At 38.6% G+C, this 23,000-nt stretch overlaps 3 protein-coding genes across 8 annotated transcripts in view; 1 reads left to right on the top strand and 2 right to left on the bottom strand.

Moving 5' to 3' along the window:
* Nucleotides 1-7,553, bottom strand: part of gnal2 (guanine nucleotide binding protein (G protein), alpha activating activity polypeptide, olfactory type 2) — a 51,988-nt gene extending 44,435 nt beyond the window's left edge. Inside the window, exon 1 of the mRNA XM_030402209.1 lies at nucleotides 6,732-7,553. Within this exon, the coding sequence (XP_030258069.1) occupies nucleotides 6,732-7,233 (502 nt within the window). The 5' untranslated portion in view covers nucleotides 7,234-7,553. The remainder of the gene's footprint in view (nucleotides 1-6,731) is intronic.
* A 2,919-nt stretch (nucleotides 7,554-10,472) lies between these two features.
* On the top strand, nucleotides 10,473-20,491 carry LOC115572815 (serine/threonine-protein kinase MAK-like). Of its 6 annotated transcripts, none has more exons than XM_030403276.1 (17): nucleotides 10,473-10,562; nucleotides 11,625-11,731; nucleotides 11,811-12,074; nucleotides 13,225-13,279; nucleotides 13,666-13,787; nucleotides 14,359-14,441; nucleotides 15,129-15,261; nucleotides 15,491-15,662; nucleotides 15,886-16,053; nucleotides 16,471-16,752; nucleotides 16,847-17,043; nucleotides 17,126-17,235; nucleotides 17,546-17,647; nucleotides 18,326-18,397; nucleotides 18,646-18,774; nucleotides 19,408-19,494; nucleotides 19,591-20,491. In XM_030403276.1, the coding sequence occupies exons 3-17, from the start codon at nucleotides 11,881-11,883 to the stop codon at nucleotides 19,728-19,730; spliced, it is 2,046 nt and encodes a 681-aa protein (XP_030259136.1). In that variant the 5' UTR covers nucleotides 10,473-10,562; nucleotides 11,625-11,731; nucleotides 11,811-11,880; the 3' UTR covers nucleotides 19,731-20,491. The 6 variants fall into 6 exon arrangements, with proteins under 6 accessions (XP_030259136.1, XP_030259137.1, XP_030259138.1 ...); XM_030403277.1 differs by lacking the exon at nucleotides 14,359-14,441 and adding an exon at nucleotides 13,936-14,015; XM_030403278.1 differs by having other exon boundaries at nucleotides 11,625-11,770; nucleotides 11,936-12,074.
* Nucleotides 19,924-22,952, bottom strand: LOC115572819 (transmembrane protein 14C-like). The gene is made up of 4 exons (XM_030403284.1): nucleotides 22,461-22,952; nucleotides 21,235-21,336; nucleotides 21,060-21,147; nucleotides 19,924-20,934 (listed from the first exon to the last, which is right to left on the bottom strand). Exons 1-4 carry the CDS (start codon nucleotides 22,534-22,536, stop codon nucleotides 20,877-20,879), a joined length of 324 nt encoding a protein of 107 aa, XP_030259144.1. The 5' UTR covers nucleotides 22,537-22,952; the 3' UTR covers nucleotides 19,924-20,876.
* Between the last annotated feature and the right edge of the window lie 48 nt (nucleotides 22,953-23,000).

Genomic DNA, 23,000 nt, shown 5'->3' with positions numbered 1-23,000 from the left:
AAAAGCAAAAAAAATACAGTTTATTCGAACTCTAGGTTTTGTAGTCTTCTGATCAAACAAGTGTATGGCAGCAATAGCAAATCAACTGCACAGCAATGCATTGTCAACTGAAAGTAAGTAAATATCAACATATGGGTTCAAATTAATAAAAGAATTCAAGTGCAATGTTTAGCTGACAATCAATTCATCAGACTATGGACTCTGTTTAGATATCCGATGATTGAATCAATATTGATAATAAATTCGATCGTCCTGACACCATCTCGAACAAAGAATTTCGACTTATTTTTTGAGGTCAAAACCATATCAAACAGCAGATTATTTCTGTGTCATCAAACACATCTGGAGGGAATCTTAGAACCATCATTATGATATTTTCAAGGAATAGTAGCCGTTAACGTTCATAATTAATGTCTCTTGTCAGTGTGTGTGCGTGTGCAGCGTTGGGAAAAGTTTTTAGATCCTTCACTTACGTAAACAAAGCAGTGCAACAATCTAAAAATACTCCACTACAAGTAAACTCTGACAAAGATGTTTTTACTATTTTCAGACTGATAGTGGACCTGTGCTGCAAAATGGAAACAACGTTGACGGTGGTTTGGAGTTTGAGTCGTGTAAGGCCGTTAAAAATAGCTGCTAATCGCCGATTCACTTTGGAAACATAACAGAGGCTCTGCAAAACTATTGCACTTAAATAAATACATTACATGTATACATGGGCTTTAGATTATAACAGCAAGTGAGCTGTAAATTTGACACTTAAAGAGCTCTTTTCTACATATAAAAGGTTCTACTTATATAGTCGCAGTGACTGTAACTGAAGCACGTACTGTAAAAACAGGGCACACATCCAAATGATATCCAGCTAAAATTAGCCTCCTAGATTTTTTTATGAAGCCAGAAAGAACTTTATAGCACTCTCTTCAGGGACAGAGGCTCTTGATAAAGTGGAAATTATACAGTAAGCAAAAGCTGGAGAACAAACTGAGTCCAATGTCCTTCTGGTGTGGTGAAGTTCACTTTGATTCAGCTGATACAAGGATCAAGACAACTCACATTGCCGCCCTGCTATCAGTATCATAAATATGACAATATTCCAGTACTTCGTGTTGAGCGTAACATTAACTTAGAACTCAGTAGCAAAGTTCAGCATTGGTCAATGATAAAACCCACTTAGAGAGAAGCAAAGTTCACCTGACTCTAGTTGTATTCAGAGGGGAGGGCCGACGGGGCGGTAAGTCCCACTGTGTGCTTCTGTGGATGAGTAAGCTTTTCCAAAATATGGCTTCACATGCAGCACAAAAAAAACTGACAAAACATAATAATCAGTGACTTCCAACAAGCTATTCATTGCCTGCCTGCCTGCCTGGTTTCGTTTTCTGTCAGGCACACTACATTGCTAGCAGCCTGTTGTTCAGGCTCATGCGGGGTGATAAGGCTGAGATATTATGAAACGGCCAGTTAAGGACATCTAGGAAAGCTGTAAGAGATATTATCACGGGGCTGTACAGAATCTGATCCAAGAGACCTAACAATAAAGCGACTTCCTTTCCAAGAAATAATAGGAACTCGCCTTCCAGTTCCCATCACTGTGTTCCTGTGTTCATGTACTGCAGTATAAAGTCTAGAGGAACTCTATTAAAGGATTTTCCGAGTCGTCCTCATGGTTAAACATGTTAAACAATGAGGGTTTTCTTTTGTATTTTCGCAGGTGGTTTCGGACTAATGTTGCCTTCAAAATGTGTCCATATTACATTGAAATCTCTTGATACATTTAGTGCCTGAAACAAAAAAGCACATTATGTACTTGCAGGGTTGCAACACTATGAAGTTTTTAAGGTTGCAATTACTGTCCAAGAAAATATAAAAGCTTCACAGTATTCATTCAAAAACACAAATAATTATTATTCAACACATTTTTGTAGTGACACTAATACAGCAGAATTCAACACCGCAGACTTGCACCAGGGCTAAACAGTTGATTAACTGCAGTAAGGCCGAGTGCAGTATCCAAATCATGGTAACTGCAGTTCTTTGATAAAGATAAAAATATGTCGCAGCATACCATAATAAATAAAGCATTGTGGTGCTACAGAGATGGCCCAGCCAACGAATCACATTCTCCAGATGTACAGGGACATGCTTGTTTGGTACAGACAGTGTTGTTAAAAAGTACTCAAAAGTCACACTGAGTAAAAGTAAAGATATTGTGTTAAAATATTACTTTGGGAAAGGTGAGAGTCATCCATAGAAATATTATTTGAGTAAAAGTATCTGATATCAAATATACTTAGGCATCATATGTACTGTAAAATACTGTACACAAAGAGTTGACTGCTATCGAATCTGATATTCAGCTTTTGTCTGATTACCTGAATCTTTTTTTTGTTTATCCAGTTACCAATTAAAACAAATGAATTGAAAATGAGCTACTTTGGATATGATGCAGCGCATGATCTGCAAAGTTGCAAGTGGCTAAAGTTATCAAGCCTATGTAGTGGAGTTAAAAGTGCAATTTATGCCCCCAGAATGTTGAGGAGTAGAAGTATAAGAAGCAGAAAATTAAAATAGTCAAGTAAAGTACATGTACAAAAAATGATATGAAGTAAAGTTCTTGAGTTAATGTATTTAGTTATATTCCATCACTGGGTACAGACCACAGCAAAAGACACATCATTTTATATTTTTAGGGAAAATGAAATGCAAAAAATCACCATCCTCAGTAAAATTGTGACTCATGACACAATCTCGGTATCTGTCAAAATAATTTCAGTATGATTTCTTGTGCATATCATTGAGCTCTGCATAAAACTGTATACCGTTACACTCCTATGTATCTGACCTCACCTGTCTTAAACACACACTCAAAGAGAGAGTCAGTCTGCTTTATTTGGATGAACATTAACTGGCCTGTTCTGCCTCTTGGACTATTCAGAAACATTAGGCTACGATTCATTTCTGTTATACCATTGAATTAGGGCATTAACTAGTGATTACTTTTATTATAAATGCTGGTGTTTTCTCCATAAAGTGATTGTTTGTTGGGTCTATAAAATGTCAGACAACGGTGTCAAATGCCTGTCACAATTTCCAAGAGCCCAAAAGAGCAGTAGAGAAATCTTTAAATTAAAATGTTTCGGGCTCTATAATAAACATTAATTACATTAAAAAAATGTTTTAATGCACAATCCAATTTACATTAAAGAGCAAAAATGACAAACATAGTTGTAAAAATGGTCAATGAGGCCACTATGAAACATTTGATTTATGAAGCTTCAATTCAGCAAATCAACTTCACCTAATCTGATTTAAACGGTCCCGGTTTTTATTAACTGTTATATATATATATATATATATATATATATATATATATATATATATATATATATATATATATATATATATATATTTTTTTTAAAACAAAAAAACAAACTGAAAACTGAAAAATATGAGACATTTCTTTAAATTATTTTATGACTTATTAACAGGCATTTTATAAAACTGTTTAAAATGATAACTTATGTCATATACTGTAAGATACGTAACCAACAATTGAATCAAACATTACAAAACTTTAGTAACTGTTCTGACTGAAACTGATGTGTTCCAGCTCCGGCACAAGCTGAACATGGCAGCCCCCTTAGGATAAACAACACTTCCTTATGGCTATCATTATTCAACTAAATACCTGCAGCAAATACAAACAGATAAAGTGACCCAGATTAGCGAGCATACGTTGCCTTGAAATGTAACACTATTTGAAAGGTGTCCACTTTCAGAGGAACACAAACCACCTCAGTCCTCTGGCATGCAACTAGAGTCCTACTGGAGACCTGGAGGGTATAAAGTCCCGAAGGCCTCTTTAAGAAAACCCAGACGTGGCCTGTGGCTCGTGCTGAGGCTCCCGGGCGCAACAGGACAGATAGCTCTGAAAACAATTGTGATTCTACAGTGGTGAGGACAGCCGCCCAAACCATAATGACACGCCGAAAAGACAAAGTGACACGGGTCGCACACTCTGCTGTACAGCTTTCATGGAAGAATGTATGACATTTCCCTGTGTGACTTCATTAGGATGAGCCATTTCTTCCTGTGTGTAATTACTGAGAGCTGTTTACTCAGGAAATTAAACTGGTAGTCATTTATTATATAGAGCAGCGAAGCACTGCACTGTTTCAAGTAAAGCAAATACATGCAATACAGTATTAAGTGTGCGACTGTCAAAACTGAAAGTGTTTCTACTTTTAAACATTGGTTTCCTCATCAGGGCAGCAGTAATGACACTTAAGCTCCCGCTCCTGATCAACAGTTTCTCTTTTGAAAGTTAAGCATTGACCTTTTTGAAACTTCCGTGATGTATCAGCCTGTATGTGTTGTAAAATGAGACAACCTAACAGCTAAAGCTAAGGAAACCATGGCTAAAATTAACCTGTTTGTACTCCTATTCTCAAAAGCATAGATTTCAAATACTAAGAGTGGATTCATAAATTGCTGCTGGATGTGTGTGTGTGTGCAGTGAATGAAACACATCCAAACCTACAGAGTGAGGCAACAGGATTAGAGAGCAGTCTGGCCTGTGACCCAACACCTCCATCTAGAAACACACTGACTGTTCAAGGGACAACTCTGGGATGCTTCTGACCGACATTTAGAAAGTCTCTTGATAAATGATATAATCTGTCAGTCCGGTGAGGTAATAAAATGAACGACCTAAAATTGATACTTGCCCTGTAATTTATATGGGCACAATTAAACTGATAAGGGTTACAACATGCTTTTATCGTGGAGGAGTCAGACAGGTTAAGGTTTATCTAATAATAATCACGCACTCTGATGTAATATGCTAAAAATAAGGTTCCAAGAGCCTTATATCGTAACATTGATTATTTATAGCAGTATGAGCATAAAGCATCTAAGAATATGTGCCCAGTTTTTTTTCAAACTGATGATCAGAATTGGAATCAGTTAGTTATGCTTTGCTGATCAATTCATCTTCTAAGTGTTGAAGGCCATTTTGCTGCAACCATTAGAAGAAGTAAAGGTACATTGACACCTACAATTTGACTCTATAGCCTACTAAATTATAATCTATAGTACACTATACAGTCTATACAATCTAATATACTACATTACAGGCCAGTATACTACAGTCCAATCTAATATACTGTACAATCCTTATTGGAAATGTGCATCAGATGTTCTAATAGCTATTTTCAATTTCTAGTCCCATTGACAGATAACATGCTATACTATACTATACTATACTATACTATACTAGAATATAATATATATACATATATACACAGTATACTACATATATTACACTATCTAACATTCTACTGTACTATACTGTAGCCCACTATACTGCACTATACTCAGCTACATTTACTTACTGTTAATGTGCTGCAGTTATTCAAAAGCAATTCTATTTTGTCCCCACATCTTTATATACAAAGGCCAGGTCTACAGTCTGTAATACATTCCACATCTTTATATACTAATGTCTCTTATGCTATAGTCTCTATAGCACTATACACAATTCTACTGTACTACAACAGGCCACAATACTTCACTACATTTACTACATTTACTTACTGTTGCTGTCCCAGTTATTCAAAAACCTTTTTATTTATCTTCAGTCCCTTGACGTGACAGATGTCACACTACATCACAGGCCACTGTACTATACTATACTATACTATACTGTACTGTACTATACTGTACTATACTGCATACTATATTGTACTATACTGTACTGTACTGTACTATACTGCACAATATACTGTACTATACTATACTATACTATACTGCATACTATACTATACTATACTGTACTGTACTGTTCTATACTATACTATACTGCATACTATACTATACTATACTGTACTGCATACTATACTATACTGCATACTATACTATACTGCATACTATATTGTACTATACTGTACTGTACTATACTGCACAATATACTGTACTATACTATACAATACTGCATACTATACTATACTATACTGTACTATACTATACTGTACTGCATACTATACTATACTATACTGTACTATACTATACTGTACTGCATACTATACTGTACTGTTCTATACTATCCTGCCCTGTACTATACTATTCTATACTATACTACACTATACTATACTCTCGTATATACAGTTAATGAAAAGAATGACTGTAAGTATGCCATGGTTAATCAAAAGCCTGTACTCCTACACTAGAAAATACTACCACACACTATACTATACTACACTATATTGTAGTACACTATACTGTAGTGTAGTACACTATACTGTAGTATATACACTTACTGAAAAGAATGACTGTACATATGCTATGGTTAATCAAAAGGCTATCCTCCTACACGATACTACACTGTACTATACTACACAGTGCCATACTTATGTTAAAGCTATGTGGTATCTGTAAAAAGGTGTGTATACTGGTTCATTTTGAGAGCCTGCATTATGTTGAATTGGCCTTTCTAGATTCATTATGAGACCCCATGTAAGAGTAACAGGACAGCAGGCCCATTGAGTCTACACGTCCATCTTCATCATTTGTCATTGACAGCCGCAGGGGGTAGTCTTCACAGCCAAACCAACAGATGTGGCAATGGGCCTCGGCAGAGTAATGACATAATTTGTGAAAAGGCCAGTAGCCTCCGTTTGTATGTCTAATAATAAAACAGTCCAACAACAACAACACAGAGGTACACAACCTACCGAGCAGCAGCAGCCGATGCGTCTGTTTGTACTCCCGTTTGAGCTCCTTCAGCGCCCTGTCAATATTCTTACTGACTTTCTTCGCCTCCTTCTCGGCCTCCTTCTCCTCCACCAGCAATTTGTCCCAGTTTTTCTGCTTTTGGGTGCTAGTCTTTTGAAGCAGCTGTAAGCGTCGGCCGCGGTCCTTCCCTGTCCCCTTGCCGCTGCCTCCTCCACCGCCGCCACCGCCACCTCCGTTTTGTATGAGCACACCGTCGGTACCGGTGTCTCCACGGCGGTGCTCCCCGGCCGGGAGCCTGGCAGGGTCCCCGGGGCGCACCGGGCCGCCGCCGCCGCGTAGCGACGAGCTCTCCCCGCATCCCCCGGTGTCCTCCTGGCGAGCTCCCCCGGCGCGGGTCGGCACGGCGGCGTCCGGAGGCTGGTCCGAGTCCGAGGTAGCGTTGGAGATAGAGCCGCTCAGGTCCCCGAAGAGCCGGGGACGCAAACTGTAGCACAGCCCCATGTTGAAACCAATATTTGTCTGTGAATGTGATTTTTCATAAATTAAAATATCAAAAAAATCGCAGTTGCGCCGCCAGCCCTAACGAGCCATCGTCACATTGGAGCTCCAGCGGTGCGATTCAAGTCCAAATTTGAGCCGAAAACGTGAATGAATAATGCTCCGACATTTGCTATATGTCATTTTGCATTTTCCCCAGTCAGCCTTCGCTTCGTAGTTAGTGGATCACCTGATCCTTTAGTGGACACTGCGGGTCCATCTTACCGTAAGTAACCAAAAGCACAACCTTGGAAAAAACCGCGGCTATCCGCTGCGCAGACAGTCAACAATCTGACTGCACAGTTGTTAGGTGCAATGCACGGCACGTCATGTTACTACAGTATGGCCATTTCGAGAATGCTGGTCATGATTTTCATTCCTCACATTTCATGCCTGCATGTCTACAGACAGCTACTGCTCTGTAGATAGAGAACCTGCTCTGTATTATCGGACACATCGCTCTCTGCTCTTCTTTTTTATACAGTCTATAATTGGACCAGCGAATATTTTTTTAATGAGAATAGATTTTGAAAAAATAATCAAATTTAAACTTATAGCAGTTGATTCACACAGAGATACGTATGATTATATATCACTGAGACCTAGTGTCCTGCTTTAATCAAACGAAGTTACGCATAGACCTTTTATTTGTCTGTATCAGCCTTTTGATCAATAAGTACTCTAAATCCACAGAATCCCTTTAGTGAGTGTCATTTATCAATATGTACCAGAATGTACCGGGCCTATTCTTCGCCTCAAAACAATCCAAGTAACCACGTAAATACATGTGGACAAACACGCTGGTATTCAACTTGAGCTCCTGAATTCTTCCAGTGGTCCTCTACTTGATCTGAAGGGCTTCCTGGGGAAATATAAATAATTGTTTATATGTGATATTTGGATCTTTCCCAACAGCAGCATGATGTTTTTTTGTTTTTCAGGTGGGGTGCACAGGAATTAAGTATTTACTGCTCCTGGTCCTTTGTGACATGTATCGTTACATAAGGGTTAGAAAAAGTTGAGTTACCTGGAAAATAGAGGCCAGTCACAGCCAGGTGCAGTGTTGAAAATAAACCACTAGATGGAGCACTTGTAAAACACATGTGAAGAGAAAACCCCAGGCTCACCGTTGAGTGATTTTTTTATGCCTCTGGCAAACTCTCTTTGTTATCGTGACTGAATAAGCTGAACAAACAAGCTGACCTCAAAGGATTAAAGGACAACACAGTTTCATACGGTTTTACTTTGTTTATATGTGGCGGACCCTGCCACCTTTCTAGCTTATAACTATGTTCTGGGCACCTTATTTTCCTCTGAGAACAGCTTGTTTATTCAGTTATGGAAAAAAATAATATTGTATTATTACCTTATAAATGTTAAAAGTCTGAGTTAGGATTTTTTCTCCAAAACTATGTAGTGGGGTCATTCTACGAAAACGTGCCATTTTGTGTCCCTGACACAAAATCTACCCCATTAAGCTGTACTAACATCAAAATATTTACAAATGTAGTTGGTATGATATGGTAAACAAACCATCTTCATTTTAAAAATTCATACATTGATATATATTTTGTTTATTTTAAAGATTTTTGTATCGTATATCTTTTAAACATGGTAAAAATGGCTTGTCCCTTGGTAACATTTTTTCTATTACAACAGGCTTTTAAAGAGGATATAACCAAATTATGTGAAAAAAAAAACACTTTAATTTATGAAAAGCCTCAATTGTTAGTTAACCTATGACGCATGTGTTTTTTTTTCTTGACTATTTTGGAATATTGAAAAAAAATAACATTTTAGTACTGTCCCTATGTTTTACGTCAAATGTGTTACTTTGGATAAACACGCCCCCTCAGGGACAATGAGCATCCTAGAAGTGAATAATTTTCAGGAAGTAACATCATCTGCCTTTTATCAGGAACAAACAGACAAGTCAGTGCTCCTCTCTTTTGATGAATTTTCATTGAGTTGTGTTTAGTTTGACTGAAGGGGACGGTCATAGAGTGTCAACCCGCGTTACCATAATATCATGTATTAAAAGGTTAAAAATTTGAAATTAAAATGTACATATAAACAGGCATTTTAGCCTCTCTAGAATGCACACCATGTGGTGTCATGGTGTGAACCACATGGCTAGTAATGGCTTGCCAAAAACACATTTTGTCAAACTTGTTACTGTCAAACCTGTTACTGTCAAACCTGTTACTGTTAACCCTTTCCCTACCATGTCCCAATATTTATAGTGTCCAAAACCAGAATTAATTATACAATACATCATTATTAATATCATTATATAATATTAATAACAGTATTATATTATAATTAATACTTCAAATACTTATTTAATACAATGTGATGTCCGTAATGCAATTGACAAAACACACATGTGCATGGTGATTATTTTAGGAAAATAAATAAATATATAAGATAGCCTGAGATGGCACCACATATTTTTCTGAGAGGTAAGGGTATACTTAAACCAAATAAGTCCTTAAACACAATAAAAATAATACTTTGAAAATCTGATTTTCAGAGTGGAAAATGGCACGTTTTCGTAGAATGACCCAGTGCCTCTATAGTGCCTGTTTACATGTATGTAGCTACTGTATACAGTGGGTTGACCTTATTATTGGCATGGACGATTATCAGATTATTTTCAGCATTTTTTTGCAGCAGTAACTTGTAACCAAAGTAATCAAATATATGTAGTATAGTATAAAAGTCTCCAATAAATGTAGTGGAGTACGTTTACATATACTCTACATATATAACGTGTTTTCTTTCAAGATATAGAAGTATAAAGTAGCAGAACATGGAAATACCCAAGTTAAATACCAGTACCTTTAAATTTCATTGAAGTTTAGTACTTTAGTAAATGTGCTTAGCTTTGTAGGAGGGACGGAACCATTTTTTTGACCAAGGGCTCCATTGCTGGTTAATAGAGCCATGCCTTAATGCAACCATATTTGGGTCTTTATGTCTTTATTATTATGTCTATAGGCTAAATGTAATGTTGTAATATGGAAAATATTGGGGAAAAAAAGTTGTACATAGTAGTATTTACCATACTATATACTTTAACATAAGATTTTTATCTTTTATCCAAATATTGATTACATGTTTTGGGGGTTTCATTACGTTATGTCATGCACTTCCTTATGTTATATGATTTTATTCATCTTATTTTGGAATTCTCTGTTGCCTAGGAGACAGGAAGCTGCTCTGACTAGCGGACAGCATCTTCACAGCAACATCACCGTGTCGTCTCCATCAGCACAGAAATGTCTCCTATGGTAGGTATACTTCACTCAAGTGTTACCCTATTTTTATGTCCGTCATAGTAAATATTTAGTAAAACTCTCTGTTGGATCGTATGATTGCAAATTAGGGCTGGCCAGGCGGCTAATGTCAGCTTATTTAGCGTTAGCTTACTGTTTTAACCCTTTAGCAGCATGGTAGCATGTTTTCTACTAACTAGCTAAATCACGTCATAAAGTTTTAAGACACTAATGAAATGTTTAGATAGCGTAAAAGCGAGTGTAAAAGTCAGTTTGGCATTAACATTTAGACACTTTTGTGATATTCTGTTTTGTATTAGTCAACATTCAAAACCCTTTTTAATGAAAACATGACTCAATACTGGTCGGGTTTTGTTGGGTCGGTTGTTTAATTTCTCTTGTTTGTTTTTGAGAACTGAAGAATGTACGCCTATTCTAGTAGTAACCCAAGATAAACCTGAAAATGAGCATACTATGTCTCCTTTTATATCGTATTATGATTAACCGAAAGATGATTGTTAAGACAGCTGACACTCAATGAAAGAAACTGCTTAAAATGTGCATCCCTACTACTGAGTATGGCATACAAATTCTAGAAAGGAATATGCAGAGAAAATAAACCCATTTGTTTGAACTTAATAGACTAACTAGTTTGCGCTAGTTTAATTCCTCTAACCTGCTGTAGTTAACACACTGGCCCTAATTTGTTGAAGTCAGGCCAAGGTGTACACGTCGGTCAGCTGGATATAAAAGAAGACATAATCAGGGTTTACAGCGAAGAAGGCGAGCATCATTGTCGACAGCCAGCTCTTTGTTCTCTTGGTTCTTTGGTCAACAGCACCCTCAATTGACAGTCAAAGTGTTTAAAATTGCATTCCCCAGACCACTGCCTCCCCTAATTGTATTCAATGTAAAATGGGATGAATTTGTGATATTTCAAACCAAGACCACATCATGAATTTGACCCAGAAACAGATGGCTTTTACTGCCTTTGTCTAATGTCGCCTGCATCTCCTCTTAGTCGTTTCCCGACACACATTTTTAATCACGTCGGCTCTAATCCACTTCCCCTCGCAGGGCATCGCCCTGCCTCCGTCCACTGTCAAGGCTTAGCTTAGGATAGGTGAGACACAGCGCAACAGGCAAGAACGAGGCAGCATCACTTTTCCACTCTCCCTTGCCAGGTAAACCTCCCCCTTCATCACCAATCTACGGAGAGAAAGGTAAAGGATGGCCGCTCATGTTTTATTTCTGTGTTTCTAGAGTAAAAGCATGCGAGTAGCCCGACAGTAGCAGCAGGATAGAGAAGCGTAGAGGGCCTTTAAGTCTGTGGATGGATGTTACTGTACAAACAATGACCAACTGTTGGACTGTGTGGGACTGTCAAGGCTGCCCGGTGAGGGAGAGGCAGGGCTCTCTGTGGACGATGAACCACTACACCACACTGAAGCAGCTGGGGGACGGCACGTATGGCAGCGTGCTACTGGGCAAGAGCAATGAGACCGGGGAGCTGGTGGCTATAAAGAGGTGAGAGTTGCTCCAGTACGAACGCCTGGGAAATACTGTGGTGTTTAGACTGGGAGCACTAAGCTGATTAAGCCCTGAGTGACTGCTGCAAGGAGCTTCAAGGCACGCAAACATGTTGCTTCGTCACAAGAAAAATTTAAAACAAATGTAATTTTTGCCTCAATGAGTTGGCATTTCAGGGTGAGGATCAGTTTCTTGTCAAAGAACAAATACTTTATCACCATATATTGTTGTGTTTTCATAACTTTCTTATTTGTCTGTGGCGACATCATAAGGATGAGCTGTTTAAGAATCAGTTTTTGGCAAGAAATTGATAATGAATGTTTCACGAGGCTCCACCAGGCACTGTTTGTAAATGTAAGGTTATAGTGCAATGTGATACTACTGATGACAGTGAAAGGAGTGAGAGTACACCGCATAGTGTTGCTTCTGGAGTACAGGAAGAAAGAAAGACAGAAGAAAGGTTAAAAGAGGTAACACGTGTAAAAAGTTTCAATGAAATACATTCAGATGCAGCATGGTTGCCCAGGGTGCCGTTTTTATGGGTACGCAACATTTTTATGGAGCCCATAATTACCATAAAGAAATCACTGAAAATAATTATACAATGGCTTTAATGCTGTAGTCAACACGTGTCTACTGAGTGAAAATTCATGTCATTATAACAGGAGTAAACCAGTCTTGTTTAACATATCTGTTTCCACAGAATTCGTCATAAAGCATCAACATAGCAGGTCAAGATGTGCATTAAAGCTGATCTCTGAACGTTTTTTAGTGAAGATCCATGTTGCATTATCTATCGCAAAGTGATCCTGTAAAAGGGAGAACATTGTCCCAACTCTGCTGATTAGTTGGCCCAAATAAAGAATTCACTCTCAAGCTAGCAACTCAGCAGTAAGTGATTGTCCAATCCATTTAGAGTTGGACTCATCCATAGAGGTTTAACCTGCAGAAAGATTTCCTACAGTTTACCTGTCAGATAACTTTGTGGTGTTTTTGTATAAATCCTGGGCAGTTGGATTAGGGTTAGATGATACAAAAATGTGTTGCCACAGGCTACCTCAGCTCACGTCACTTACATTCAATGTTACTGTCTAAAAATGACAAAGTTAACACATACAGTCATTCATTTTTTTCGTTCTCCCACCAGGATGAAGAGGAAGTTTTATTCTTGGGATGAGTGCTTGAATCTAAGAGAGGTGAAGGTGAGAATCATCATAGTCAGACAAGAAATCTCCACAAGTTAAGACAAAACATATTTTTCCTCCTCCTGCAGTGCTGTTTATCCTTTTAGACAGTTTTGGCACGAGTTGCCGAGTTTTGGAGATATCGGACTGGAGATGTCTTCCTTCTCTTAAATATAATGGAACAAGATGGCACCTGGCTGGTGGTGCTCAAAGTGCCAAAAAAAACTAATTTGACAGTCAACAGCAAAGTCTCTTTCCAGAAATAGAAACATTATTTGCCATTAATCGTTTTATTCAAGTGGTGTAGTTGAAATTTGAGGGTAAAAAAACTAATTTCTTGCAGTGTGTGCAGCCATTTGAGCCGATTCTTAATGACTCTATTGTATACGTCTCTCCGTGTTCAGTCACTGAAGAAGCTGAACCATGCCAATGTAGTGAAACTGAGGGAAGTCATCAGAGAAAACGAGTACCTCTACTTTGTCTTTGAGTACATGAAAGAAAACCTCTATCAGCTCATGAACGACAGGTAAGAACGCACAGGCAGCAAATTCACACTAGCTGAGTTATTTTTGTGATGTAATTCTGCAGTGAGCGTGTTTTTTTTATTACCATTGGGAATGTGAGAATTAATCGGGTCGGGTTGAGTCATCATGTGTCGGTCTTCGTTTTTGCAGAAACAAGTTGTTCCCTGAGTCAGTCGTCAGAAACATGATATTTCAGATATTACAGGGACTGTCGTTTATTCACAAACATGGTAGGTGACTACAGACTGATGAAAACCGACTCTATTGTCTTTTCTGTCTTTTGAAATGCTGTGTTATGCTGCTGTCAGCATAGTCTGAAGTTGAATAGTTAATGACTGCTGTACAACTGATAAGACATCAGGCACAAATGACTCACATCTCCTGTGTCCTCAGTGAGAAGAGGAGGTGTGAGTGGTCAGAAAAAAACACAAAAAACAGCTCTGTTTTTAGTGTTTGTGGGTACTGGTGTCATTTCCACTTCAGTAAGGCATGATTGTTTGCATTTGGTTTTTTTCTTTATCCCCTCTGTCTTTCTTTTTTATCTTTTGTCTTTTACCCCTTTGCTGCTGCCAGGGAAGATAAGATGTTTTCTGAAAATGAGATAAGGAACATTCTGTTCCAAGTATTGTCTGGCTTAGCATTTGTGCATAAGCACGGTAAGAGACTCCTCCTGTCTTTCTCTTTTACTTTGTGTTTCCTTAAAGCATAAGCTCAACCAAAAATAGAAAAAATCTGTCATTATCTACTCACAATCATGCTGATGAAAAGCCAGATGAGTTTCGTAGTCCACAAAGCATTTGTGGAGCTTCACAGCAAAACAGTGTTGCAGCATTCTCCTGAACAACTGAAGTATATGGGGACTTTTAAAACTACTAGGCAGTAAATGACTCCATACACCTTTTCCTGCATAATCCAAAACCCCAGAAGCCTCAAGATCCCAAATTGATTTAATGTTATTGATTTAGATATAATTTACACCCTTTTTTATGCCAAAGTCTTCACTGTAGCCGCTAAACTGAAAGCAGTAGTTGTTTAGGAGAATGCTGCAATGTTTTGTGGACTACAAAAATGAAATATGACTGGTTTTTTTTAAATCTTTGGGTGAACTTGTCCTTTAAGGGCTTGACGGTGCTTTGTCAGGTTAAAACATGTTTTTCATCTCAGAGATGTTTGAACTCTGTTCCTGTTTGCATATCAGTCAAAACATCAAATATTGATATGCATCCTTAGAGAGTCATGTCAAGTGCTGGTGATTGTAATAGTAGTAGAAACTAAAATATAATGCAAATCTAGACCAATCTCAGCACCAGCATGGGTTTATTTGACCATCTAATGTTTTTCAGGGTATTTCCATCGTGATATGAAACCAGAGAACTTGCTTTGCATGGGCCCCGAGCTGGTTAAGATCGCTGATTTTGGACTTGCCAGAGAGATCCGCTCGCAGCCACCGTACACAGATTATGTGTCCACAAGATGGTGAGACTCAGTTATTTACAACATCAGGGCAATGTACAATTCCTGTAGTAGAAGACAAAAGCATTTAGTAAAGGTAAGATAAGATGAAATTAATGAGGACTGTTTGGAAATGTTGTCAATTGCGCAACATAAGTAATAGAATACAGCATTGAAAATAGGTTGCTAAGAAAAATAGTTAAATAAACATATACAAGTGTTTAATGAATATCCTCCTGTGCTGTTAAAACAGGTACCGAGCTCCAGAGGTTCTGCTAAAGTCGAAATCCTACAGCTCACCCATCGACATCTGGGCCGTGGGATGCATCATGGCAGAGCTCTACACACTCAGACCCCTGTTCCCTGGCAACAGTGAGGTGGATGAGATCTTCAAGATCTGTCAGGTGCTGGGAACGCTGAAAAAGGTGAACCATCAAGACAGGTGTCATCAATTATGCTGACACCCTCTCTTTTTGGTCCTCTGTCATTAAAATTCACATTTTTCTCGTTTTGTAAGACACCAGAAGCAAAAGTTGCTGTTTTGTGACTAACTTGATTCAAAAGTATAAATATTTGTGATTTGTATTTTACACTGTAAGGCTGCACACAAACTCACAGATGACTAACTCGTTGGTTCCTCTTCCTCAGTCGGACTGGCCTGAGGGCCACAACCTAGCCACCTCAATGAACTTCCGCTTCCCAAAGTGTGTCCCTACCAGCCTCAGATCGCTGATCCCCAACGCTAGCAACGAGGCGATCACGTTGATGAAAGACATGCTGCAGTGGGACCCTGAGAAAAGACCGAGTGCTGCTCAGGTACATTGAAAAACCATGAGGTTTTCACATACAAAACATAAAACGCTCAGAGTCGAGAGGACTGGCTGATGTTGAGGTGACAGTGTTCACTTTGGTTAATAATCTTATCCAGAGCACCTTTATCAGAGTCCAGCTTTTTTTAAGCAACAAGTGGGAATCAATCTTCCCACCTTGACGTCCTGAGGCAACGCAGATCCACTGACCTCAATCAAAGTGTGAGACATTATTATGACCTGACCTTTTAACTACAGCTGAAGCTTAAAAAAAGAAGAAAGAATACATTTCGGCCTCTAGATCTGTAGGAAATGTGCAGTGGTGGTTTGTGAGATAGTCCTTTACAAAATGTATTTCCATGTTCTTGACTGCGGTTTTATTTTTTATTTTTAAAAAAAGATGTAACCGAAGATATGTTTCCAGGCTTTACGGTATCGATACTTCCATGTCGGCCAGACGCTCGGTGCCCCTCTCAAGGCTCAGGCAAAGATGTCCGAGGCGGCTGCAGAGTCAAAACCTCTGTCCCTCTGCAAGACGGAACTAGAGTCCAGCCAGTTTCTCCAGCAGCACCTTCAGCAGATCTCCTTACCTCAGGACAACACGGAGCCCAGCACAAAAGAAGCAACGACTTTCTCCGCGTTGATAGAGGGGCAGCAGGAACCTCTCAGCCTGGTGAAAAACAGGCAGCCAAAGAGCTGGCAGACTGTAGGTGTCACTCATAAATGTACAGTTCATAAATGTCAGGTTAGGACCTTCTTTGGGCTTACACTTTTAAAACAAAATTTTATGTTCATTTTAGCCTCCAAGAGCAGCTCCCATGGGAGCAGAGAACAACGCGACTGGAGTGAGGTTTGGACGTCGACGATGGGGCCAGACGTCTTTCAAGTCTGTCGACAGCTGGGACGAGGGAGAGGATGCAGACGCTGGAGTGTCAATCTCCAAAAAACCCACCATCAGCTCTCTGAAGGACAGGGCACTGGATGGACCCAGCCATCGGTGAGACCTCTTCTTCCTTTTTTATTTATAATGTGTTTTCATCACAATTTTGAAAAATATACAGTAATATTTTTGTGTCTAGATTTACAGAATCAAAAAACAACACAGTATCAAAGCTGTCGAGCAACGGAGCTGACTCCACTGCTTTGTCTGCCAGGCAGCACTACCTCAGCCAGTCCAGATACCTTCCAGGTGAGAAAAAAAGATCACAACAATCACATAACACAGAAGGATGAAATAAATGCAGTGCACTTAAATGAGGTTGAAACCAATAAAAGAAGACAAAAGACCTACACAGACATCACTATTATCACTTCGTCCACTCTACACCAGTTTGCTGTTCCTGTTTTCTTATACAACCACATTTAAACAAACAACTCTCATCTTGCACTTAAATTACTTTCCACATACTGTCGGTGCTAAACTAAATATGGCTTCCTCCATCAGCGTGGTACTCAGGTTCAGATAGTTTTCTGTTTTTTGAGCTGTTTGTCCGTTTCAGGTGTGAATCCAAAGAACAACCCCTCAGTAGCAAGCCAGAAGGTCTTGTGGGGCAGCTCGTGTTTAAGCCGAGCACAGGGGCTGGAGTTTCCTCTGCATAAAGGTAACAGAGAACACATATTTATGTTTAGAGAAGCAGGTGATAGCAGTTTTCTGAATATCAGGGGTTCACAATGTAATCAAAAAGTATGCTAAATGCAGTGTCAGTCAGGAAATAAACTTTGTTTACAATTATAATTTTCTTGACCATAGAAATATGTTTTTCTGCCAGTTCTATCCTTTGTTCTACATTAGGGTTGGCTAATTAAAAAATGTTCAAACCAGTTTGATGTCAGACCTCAAACCAGACCGGACCTGTAATCCCAAATATAATCCTCTAAAAACTCAGCTGGAGAGATCTCATGAATGAGAGTGTAGCAGCACTACAGCCTATCAGAGCAACTGTGGTAAATTGTGTTTTCAACAGCCAATCAGCTTCTTCTAAAGCTTCTTCATAATTTTGAATTAAACAACCCATCAGCTTTTTCCGCATCATATTCCTGATCACAATAAAATCCTTGTTAAGAAAAGTTTCTGTCCACTGAAACACTATTTGGCTTTTAATTTGACATACAGGACGTTTTAAGTTCGTATTAACAGCGTAATGCAGTAAATATTACGGCAAAACCAGTCCCAAGGTAGAACACTTGAGATTTTTTCTTTTCTTGTAGTTGTGCTCTGTAGCTGTCTTCCTCCTTCACTTACCCCTCCTCTCTTCTTTTTGTTGTGATGTTGTTTTCAGACACCCTTCCTAAACTTAGAGACAAGCCGCCTCTAACAGAAAAGACGCTGGAGGACCTCGATCTTAACAAAGGTACCAGACATATTTAGGAGAGGTTCACTGGAATACAGACAGTATTAGTGACTTATGATGCTGTCTCCACCTTGGAGATGATTGACATTCTATATATAATATTGCACAAGACACATAACCAAAAGTCACAAACTATGTCTTAGAATGAACATGGACTTTGAAGAAAACTACAGTCTGTAAAGAATAATTAATCGTTTAATGTGATATTCTAAATATTCAAGCTAAAGCAATTTGATTGTTCTTTCCAGACTTCTTCATGAGCAGCTCCAGCAACCCAACCAAGACGTACATGTCAGCTTTTCAGAAGACTGAAATAGGAGCAGACAGAAGACAGAGGATTACGCTGGCACCAATAGGAGGCACCTGCACCTCTGCTAGTGAGTTTTTTCTGTGGTTGAGTCAGACTTTATTGATTCTGTGCTGCTTGCTACTGACCAGGCCCGGGTCCAATATTACTGGAGGTTAATTCTTTGTCTTTAGAGTGCAGTTCCAAGTTCATCTTCCTGGAGCTAAATCCAATCTTGTGAATTTCCTCTATTTATCTGTTTTTCCGCACTCGTCATATCACATTGTAATCTGAAATATTTCACATTATAATAAGATAATTTATCAGGTTTCAATGTTAAACTTTTCACATTATGACGAGAAGTTTCATGTTATAACGGCACAAAAACTGAGCGTTCGACAGACGGGGAATAGAGGCACTGCAGCAATGGACAGTATGAGTAAAATCATGTTTTTTATCATTACAACATTTTCTAGTAGACACATCAATTCAAAGTATGACCTGAAATTGAGCATGACTTTTAGACCTTTAAAGTTTGACAGCAGCAATATGATTAACTGCTGGAGATTGTGACAAAATGTGGTTGGTTACTGAAAGAGTAAAGCCTCATAATCGGCTAATTACCAAGAAACAAGGAGAAGATAGGGTGAGAGAAATGTGAAAGAAAGAGTAGCGTTAAAAGAGTCCTCAAGTTTTACCCGCTGTCTTTTTGCGGCCCTTGTAGTTGACCTGTCATCTGCTGCTGATCTAAGAGTCGAGTCTAAAATCAAACCATCCAAGAACAAGACCTCACTGAATAAACCACTCGAAGGTAATGAAAGTAAAGACTATCAGCACATGCAGCTTCATGTCGCTTCCAGAGTTGAGCCTAAACACCCTTTTCTCCTCTCTCACGATGATCTCGCAGAACACGACGGGCGGAGGAGCAAAGTTCCGAAGCCTCAGCTCCCTGGATCCAGCGTTACGGGAAAGAACACATTTTCAAAGAGCATCCAGCCGGTGCACGGACGAGTAGACTGGACCGCCAAATATGGAGGCACCCAGTAGCTTAGCTCTGCTCCACCAGTGACTCTTGGGAAAAGTCCCCTCTGCCCTTCAGCCAGGAAATACAGACTTTAGCTGGAGCGGCTGCCAACAGTGTGCAGAAGTGTTTCGTGCTAGTCTGTTGTTTCATTTGCCACGATATCAAATGTTGTTCAGTGTTGGTCGGTATATGTTTTTTAAATAATTGACCAGAAAATTCAAAAAAAGGAGAAGTTATTTTTTATTCAAGTAGGTGAAGTTGTCATATTACCGCAGCAGATAACCATTTACAAACTACAAACATAAGCTGTAAAAAAATGTCTTTGTATAATCAAAAATAGATTTATTTTTGTCTTTTACCAGTTTCCTCTTTGATTTCCTCTAAAAACACATATTTTATATTGCATGTTTTATACATAAAACAGACTTTTAAACATATACGTTGATTCTCCTGTCTCAGAGCTAGAGTTGGTCCCCAGATGATGCACAGTGGCTGCCCACTGCTTCTCAGGGATGTATTAAAGGTCCAGTGCGCAGGATTTGGAGGGTGTTAGGGGCCAAAATGAATGTAATATTCAGAATGATCTTTTTATTAGTTTATAATCACCCCAAACTAAGAATGGTTGTGTTTTTGTCATCTTAGAATGAGCCTTTTAATATCTACAGAGGGAGCAGGTCCTCTACAGTCCCACTTCCATGTTTTCGTTTGGCAGGTAAATTTTGTAAGACTCTCCGCCACACTCACAGATTGTACTGAAAATAATTTAATAAAGAACTGTACTGAGCGTGTCTGCGTCGTTTTGGTGTTGCTTATCTACGTAGATTTAAATTCCTTGTCAACTGGTCATGAAGAAGCCAATATTTTTCAAATCCTTTCACTGGAGCATTTTTAAATGATTATTATTAACTGATTAAATACTATTTTGTTATGACGAATTCTTCCGGACCCCAGTCTTTATTAGACGGAGACTTTTGAGTAATGCGTTTGAAAACCCCCTTTCCTACACACTGGTCCTTTAAATGCAGAGAATGATGGTGACATTAAAGAAGTACACAAGAAACTACACTGAGGGAATGTTTGTAAATGTTCATAATGTTAGCACACAAAGGTGATATTCGTTTCTGGTTTATGTACAGATAGAGAGAAGATATATGTATATTTAGATACTTTCAAGATGTATGTTGTCTCTTTGTCATTCCAATGATGATCTTCACCAGCATCAGTCCACTGAAAATAAAAACATTTATGTCGGTGGAATAGTAAATGTATTCACTCCTTTTTGTCTACATGGTTCAGAACACTGTAAATGACTATCCAAGGAACAGTCAGAAAGTACAAGGACTGTGCATTACCTCGCTATTGTCATCAACCCAGCTGGCATGAGCTTCCAGGAGTTGAGAAATCTCAGTCCCATCACCACTGTCAGAGTTCCCGAGGTGCCTGCGTTTCCACAGTGGAGGGAAGCAGTTGTGTCATGTGTTGTGTAAAACCTGTCACAGTTCTACCAACTAAACTAAACTAGCTTACCAAGTGACAGCCAGACATTCTTGGGATTTTGAGATGCCAGATAAGCGCCGACCGCAGCCAGCAGCCCGAACAGAAGCCCTGCAGCCAGAGAGGTGACGCTGCCTGTGAAGGAAACACAGTTAGGGTTTATTATATAAATGTTGGGTTAGATTACATAAATTCTCAACTCTTTATCAAAGTACACTTAAAGCTCTAGTTAGTGGGGTCATGTCTTGTGCCTGCATTGCAGACTGGTCTATTGATGCTACTGAAGGTGGATAAACTGGTACATCCACGTCCTCTGTCTGTAATGCACTTTACCCAGTATGACAGTAGATCCAATGCAAGGTATGTAAAACACAGCTGGATCTGCTATTTCACTCTTTGGGACCAAAAGTAAAGATTTATTTTATCTTTTTTTTTTATTGAACATATCTCAAAAGTAAAGATACCATGTTGAAATATTACTTTGGTAAAAGTGAAAATCACCCATACAAATAATACCTGGATACACATCTGTAAGTATCTGATATAAGATGTACTTCGGTATCAAATTACAAATTGTACACAAGTAGATTATACATATATCTATATGTATGTTCATACTGGATCCTAGGGGACGACTGATTGACTTCATTATTTAAAAACAGTGCTTTTTCATTTATTATTTATTCAGTTTGAATCCTTTTTTTTTTTTTTTTTTTTTAAATGTGCTACTTTGGCTCATTTAATCTGCACAGTAATTTATGTTATCAAATAAATGTTGTGGAGTAAAGAGTACAATATTTGAAATATAGAGGAGTGGAAGCATAAAGCAGCAGGAAATGAAAATACTCAAGTCCTAAAGTACAAATACCTCAAAATTGAAGCAGTAACTGAGTAAATGTACTCAGTTACAATCGTGACAGATCTCCAGACTATAGTATTCCTACTTTTACCTTTCACTTGTAATGGAGTATGTTTAGACTATTGCATTTCTACTGATACTTTGATAAAATATCTGATTATTTCCTCCACTAATGAAAAAAATATTTTCAGTTCATAATGATAATGTCCTATTTGACCTTTAACCCACCACACGAACTCTCTTAACACAATGTCCACGTCCATCACTTGACAGCATAACATAGAACCTGGAGTAACGTTACCACTGATCTAATGATCAATGTCTAAAACATCACACACCGACTCCACTGAGAAACTTCTGGTTAAAAGTTAGCTGCTGTGTCTGACTACATGTGTCCTACCTGCTTTCAGATAACCTATGAGTCCTCCTACTGTCACCAGAGCAGCATAGCTGAACCCGATCCAGTCCACAGCCATGTCACAAACCAACTGTATACTGCCTCCACTGCAGTAGAGACTGTTTCCACTGTACTACAGCTGCTCAACAGCTTAACAACGTGAAGCAAATGGCGACAAGACACTGCCAATAGTCAGTATTTCAGAACATCAAAAACATGTCAGGAAGATAATGAAAACATTGGTAAAAATGTATATTCAGTAGTTTTAAAACAAGTTCTAACTCCCATTAACTGTAACTAGTGACTTCCGGATGTTTCTTCTTCTTTAGTTTTAATGGCGGAGCGCAAACCAGCGTGTTAAGGTGCTGCTGCCACCTATTGTACCAGAGTGTGTAGTGCTTCAGGTTACATTCAAGTTACAGGTAAATGTCCAATAATAAAAGAAATCCGAGGGTAAATACAACGATAATTAAATAAATAAATAAATAAATAAATAAATAAATAGATGTTGGAATAAATAAATAAATGAATACATATTCAAAA

The sequence above is a fragment of the Sparus aurata genome, chromosome 21 (assembly GCF_900880675.1).
Source record: "Sparus aurata chromosome 21, fSpaAur1.1, whole genome shotgun sequence".
Taxonomy (NCBI): Eukaryota; Metazoa; Chordata; class Actinopteri; order Spariformes; family Sparidae; genus Sparus; species Sparus aurata.
This window is presented reverse-complemented; position numbering and strand designations above follow the sequence as displayed.